The sequence below is a fragment of the Solanum tuberosum genome, unplaced genomic scaffold (genome assembly GCF_000226075.1).
Source record: "Solanum tuberosum cultivar DM 1-3 516 R44 unplaced genomic scaffold, SolTub_3.0 scf00296, whole genome shotgun sequence".
In the NCBI taxonomy this organism is placed as follows: Eukaryota; Viridiplantae; Streptophyta; class Magnoliopsida; order Solanales; family Solanaceae; genus Solanum; species Solanum tuberosum.
In genome coordinates this window covers 249,874-255,873 of record NW_006239217.1, presented here as the reverse complement: position 1 = coordinate 255,873, position 6,000 = coordinate 249,874, and the positions used below count along the sequence as shown (strand labels likewise).

The 6,000-nt window shown below is 33.8% G+C and overlaps 2 protein-coding genes across 2 annotated transcripts in view; one reads left to right on the top strand and one right to left on the bottom strand.

Moving 5' to 3' along the window:
- The window catches only part of LOC102589158 (uncharacterized), an 81,824-nt gene that overhangs the window by 58,183 nt on the left and 17,641 nt on the right, over positions 1-6,000 (top strand). The gene's annotated exons all lie outside the window — the stretch shown is intronic.
- LOC102590927 (disease resistance protein RPP13-like) lies at positions 51-2,877 on the bottom strand. Its single transcript, XM_015314336.1, has 2 exons — positions 258-2,877; positions 51-182 (listed from the first exon to the last, which is right to left on the bottom strand). The coding sequence occupies exon 1, from the start codon at positions 2,807-2,809 to the stop codon at positions 281-283; it is 2,529 nt and encodes an 842-aa protein (XP_015169822.1). The 5' UTR covers positions 2,810-2,877; the 3' UTR covers positions 51-182; positions 258-280.

Sequence of the window (6,000 nt, the reverse complement as noted above, 5' to 3'; positions counted from 1 at the left end):
CCACCCCCACTTCCCCCAAAAAAAAAATCTCTTCCAACCAATTCCACACACTAAAAAAAAAAAAAGAAGCCAAAAACCAAAAAAATCCTCATTTTTGCCTAGAATCACAAAATCAGTAAAGTGACGGAAGCTTGATTGATGCTTGGACAACCCATCTTCATCAACTTGAATGTCTTCATCTCCTGTTTTAACAAAAATATTATTATTTATATAAAAAAGAAAAAAAATGAAGGATTGGGATGTGTTTGTATATTTACCTTTCCTATTATCATATAAGACTTCATATACGTTTGAAATGCTTCACGTCTTTCATTCTCTCTGGAATCTCCCTCAGCTTTGGACAATGATGGATAACAAGATCTTTAATGAGAGGCATGGCATTTGTGCCTAAATGCCATCTTTCTAAGTTGTCAAGACCATAAAGATGAAGGAGCTCTAGTTGACTGAAGCTGTAATCACTGCACATTATTTCTTCTCCTTCATAAGCTGCTTCTAATTCGAGATTCCTTAGGTTTGGTAACATTCCCAAAATAGGCATCGGATCTTTTGTCAGTCTTGACTCCCAAAGAAATATCATTGTGATGGAATCTGGAAACACAGGCAGTTTCTCTAATCTCCCACCTAACAACAATTTCTGGAGCTTTTCACAACTATTAACAAATTCAAGGGATGGGAATGGATATGTAGATTGTGGACCAAGCAAAATACACAATTTGAGAGTGTTAAGGTTTTTCAAGCTGCTAATGTTGTTTAGGGAGTAAGATTTGTATATATTACGCATCTCTAATTCTCGAAGATTGACTAAATCAACTGGGTCAACTTCTTTCCACTGATCACAATCAAGGCGAAGAACTTGAAGACTAGTGAGTTTGCTTATACCTGCCAGAGGTATAGAATATGGAACAACTAAATGTCTTAAATTTATTAGGTCAGCTGTTTCGGGGGGTAGTTGGCAAAAGCGTCTGTCCATATTGACAACAACAAGTGTCTGTAGATTCTTGAGGTTGCCGATGGAGGAGGGAATTTTACTGACAACACTCAAGCGTAACAACTTGAGGTTGTACAAACTCCCTATGGCATCAGGTATAACTTTACCATAATCAATATCCAAGTACAACACATATATATGTCGGAACACATCTATATGTTGGAACACATTACAAATATGTGGATCAAAGAACATAATTGACCTCAACTTCGAGTTAGAAAGATCAAGTGATGAGAGGTACCTTTCTCCTTCACTATGAATGGCATGTCTTATACATGAAGTGGATTTCAAGTTCTTTCTTGGATCATAAATGTCAAAGAAGTTTACCTCCAATGCCTTTTGTATGGCAAGATCACGAAGTAAATCATGAACCCTACATACAGTAACTTTTTCCCAAAATGTTTGAGCTACTTGAACCAAGCTTCGTCTTATCAGCTCATTCAAGAAGCCTTCAGCGACATCCTCCATTCTTTCTTCTCCTCTTGGTATGATGAAACCCTCTGTCATCCACAACCGCATTATGTCGTCAGCATCGATCACTTGATCTTCTGGAAAAACACCAAAGTAGAGAAAACACTTCTTGAGCGCAGCTGACAAATCGTTGAAGCTTAATGATAGTATGTAGGAGATTTCAATAGAGTCTTCTTCAATGTCCTTCCAAAGGCAGTCTTTCACGTTTTGCCATTTGTCTAGCCCCCATCTATGCGAAAGTAGTCCACTCAATACAACAATTGCAAGAGGTAAGCCTCTACATTTTTCCACCATATCCTTAGCTAGACTTTCCATTGCTGGAACCATTGCTCGAACATCAAGTAGTTTCCTACAAAAGAGATCCCAACTTTCTTCTTGTTTTAGGAAACGAAGTTTATGGACAAAACCTCTGTTGTTTGCTCTTTCAGCGACATCCTGGTTGCGCGTGGTGATAATAACTCTGCTGCCATTATTTCTATCCGGAAATGCTCTTTTCAAACTCTCCCATGCTTCTTTCTGCCACACATCATCAACCACCACAAGGTATTTGCATCCTTCTAATAGATCACGAAGGTGATTTTCTAGATCTGTTTCTGCCATCTTTTCCAACAAATCTAGAGTTTCCTTGGCGCAACCTTGGATGGATTTTATGATAGTCTTAAAAAGATCCATTGTGTTGTACTCTTGAGAAACACATATCCAAGTGCGAGTAGGGAAGCTTGAGACTATATTAGGACTGTTGTAGAGGTTTCTGGCAAGAGTGGTCTTGCCCAATCCACCCATCCCATGAATGGAGAGGACGTTTCGACGAGGCTCTGCTTTGAGAAGTTCAGCTAGCAATGATTCTACAACATCCTGAAGTCCAACAAAAATGTAATCCTGGTCATCCACATATGAGGTAGTTCTCCTCAGTGTTGTAACCTGATTACTTGTTCCTTCTCCAGCATTACTATTGATATTTGTAATACTATAAGTATCTCTTTTACGAGAGATATCCATGATTCGTTGCTTGAGTGATTGAATCTCCTTGGCGACATTGTAGAATTTCTTCTCCTTCCTACATATGCAAGCGCACGCCTTGAGACGACTAGCACCTTTACCAGCCTCTAAACTGTAAGTCTCGAGTATAGCAACAGCGTCATTAGCAATAGAGTTCATCTCAGTTACCCATTGTTGAATTGTATGATCTCCATATTGTTTTAGTTCTGTATCTTTGAGGAAAGACTGCATGAAGAGAAGCTCAGTTCTCATCCACTTCATATCCTCTCTTAGACTTAAACGTAGGTTAACTTCCTGAATGAGGAAATCACCCAATTTTTGAACTGCAAATGACACAACGGCATCAGCCATCTTTAGGAATATGGAAATTAATTAATATTTTTTTTGTAAAAGGTAAAGTGTGTATGGAAATTAGTAGATTGAGAGTTTGATAAGAGATAAATATTGTTGTCATGGAATTCAGTATTTAAAGCTTCAAAAATTCAGTGTAAAGGAATATTGTTATCATGGGAATATTGTTAAAGTCTTAAAGTAGAAAGATGATAAAGTTGAGGGTAATGATAAAGAAAAGTATATATTCTCTCTGACGGCAAAAAAAACAAAGAAAAGTATATATTCTCTCTGACAGCGAAAAAACAAATAAAAAAATATTCCCATGATAAATTTATGCTCCAATGTATACAAACATTATGTAAAATGTTCTGTCTAGTTAAATTTAAGGGTATTTTAGCCAATAAAATTTTCATTAAATAAGCAATAGGAATAAAATTAAAGACAATGCATTTGAGAGGAAAAAAATATCAAAATGTCACATCAAATTGGCATTTGTGCGAATGACCTTTTTTTTTTTTTTTTAACTACCGTTCATTTACTTGGGCTACATAGTTTTGGCCGATTTTTATACCTTTCAAAAATAAATGAAGATTATTTATAAAAACATGTTTGGCTAGGTGCCACATTTAAACCAAAGATATTTGGGATTTGGGATTTTTAAATTTTCGTGATATCAATGTGGTATAAAATTATATTATTAATGGTAAAATAAGAAATTTTAAATTAATTATGTTCAAATTTAATCTTTTAATAATAGATACGTTTCTGTTCTTTTTAAGTTTCCTCGTTTGGGGAATCTATAGGAAAAAATGATGAGCATGGCTTCTCAATTTTTTGAAGATGTGTTTTGTAACATTGAAGAGAAGAAAAAAAATATTCAATAAGTTAGCACAAATTAATTTGAATTCAGCCATGAAGGTTAACTTGAAGTTTCAGAGCGTCAAATCTTTCTATGGATTGCTTCTTTCGCTTTTTTTGCAGTCAAAATTTTAAATTTTAATTTGATGTAATTGTGATAGCGAAGACCAAGTATATGTTTGAAGGACAAATAGTCATGAGGAAATAGATCTAAGCTAGACTTATGATTTTGAAAGGAGAGCCTCATGATATTAATAGGATTATGGAACTAATTAGGCAATAATGTATAGTGAAGGGGGTAAATAGTACTTAGGTTGTGAAAGGGATGTGGCGATAAACTGTAACTAGGTAGACTAGGGGATAAAGATTGATTACTTGTCATGAGGTCTTAGTCGGCGACTGTGTCTTAATTTTATCCAGTAGTCATAAGTTAGTATAGTATGTGAACAATGACATTGATATCCATGTTTAGTACTGGACACTAAGCTTGAATTTGAGATGAGTATAGTGATAAAAAGAATGGCAATATGGGGGGTAATGATGTTAGTTTTGAGATTTGATCTAGTAGGCTTTTGACATAGAGTAAGTGAGGAATTAAGGTGTTAATTTGCATTAAATGTGAGTGGTACAAGTGTGGTATTATGACCCTTAGACGAGAGTAATGAAGTGTGGCTACGTCATTGGATAAACAAGAGCACTAAGATGTGTACCCAAGATCATATATAGTTAGATGAGACTTTAATTAAGTTTATGATTTTCTATGTGTGCCTAGATAATATATTTGAGCTGTCAATGTGGAGTAGACTGATGCAAGCATTCTTTATTACCCTTAAGAGTTTGGTCGAAAGAATCATACATAGACAATGACGAGCCTCTTAATTAAATACAATTCAAGTTTTCTCTAGTTAGATAGATATGAACTTAGAAGGACGGTATTAGTAGGCTAAGAAGGAGACGTCAGACTATTAATTAAGAGTTAGATAAAATTATAATCCAATGCGGGTAACGATTATCAAAAGACTTCTATAGAAGCAAGAATAAGTTAAGAGAAGCAGCTCAGAAAGAAGCCCTAAAAGGAATCTTAGTACCTGCGCATGGAGAGTTTAATAGACATGTGATTAGCATTTTTTCGAATGTTAGAGTAAAGTGAATATAGACTAGTATAGAGAATATGTAATAGGTCCATAGCCTTAGGGTGTCAGCTTCTGACCTAAGGGGGAGATGATAAGGTAAGGAACCAAGTCAAGCGTTGATAATCATATAATGATGTGTTCAGAAAAAGTTATGGTGGTATATCAATCCATTCATAGTCTAGCGTATTCCTCAAAGTTAACTCGTTACAACACCTTGTTGATTTCTCACATATTGGCATTATGTCCATGACCTATGCTCAAACGCTTCAGATCATAAATTCATATCTATGTTCACTTCCCAGAATAAGAGGCAGAAACTTTAGCCCATTGATCTTTATCTTACTCTATAAGGCTATGAATATCAGCCTCCTAATATGAATCTATTCATATAAGCACTCATGTCTCATAGTATGCTGAGTCTTACATATTCTTATATCAAACAAGTTTCTGGATACGTGATTTGCATGTTTATCCCATGTAATTTTTTATAGATCGATAAAATGATTAAAATTACAGAATTACGACATTCGAAAATTCATAGAAAATCAAATTAAAGAAGTCTAATAATGAGAAAAACAAATAAAAACATAAAAGAAAAAATACAACATACACACCCTTCTTAAGACTTTGATCATAATAATACAAATGGATGAAAATACAAAATCAGTACATAAATTCCGAGTTCTTATCAACACCTTCTTCTACAATCAATCAAAATTCAAGAATCTTCTTCACCAAGTTAAACTAAAACATAAATCAAATAGTAAATAATAATATTAATTACATGTTACCTTGTAAATATAAGCTCTTAAACACAAAAGAAAATAAATTTACTTGTCCACATAGTATTGAGGAAAATGCAAAACAATAAAAAAAATTATAGAAAGAAGAGAATCATAATTTACTATTCATTTGTACACCTTTATATAGTGCAAGCAAGATAAGAAAGATGAGTAATAGATACTTATTAATACTAATTACAATTGGAAGCTCAAAGGATAAAACAAATGAGGTTGAATGAAGAAAAGACTATAACACAAATAATGTATTTAGGAACTTTTATAGGTAGCATCTCTTAATAATTGGAAGTTATGAATATGAAAAGAATAAGAGTTATAAATATTAAGAGTAACAATCTAATAGATAATTAAACATGAGTCATGAAAATGAATTTAAAATAAATAAAGGAGAAAAATAATAAATAAAGAAGAGAAAAAA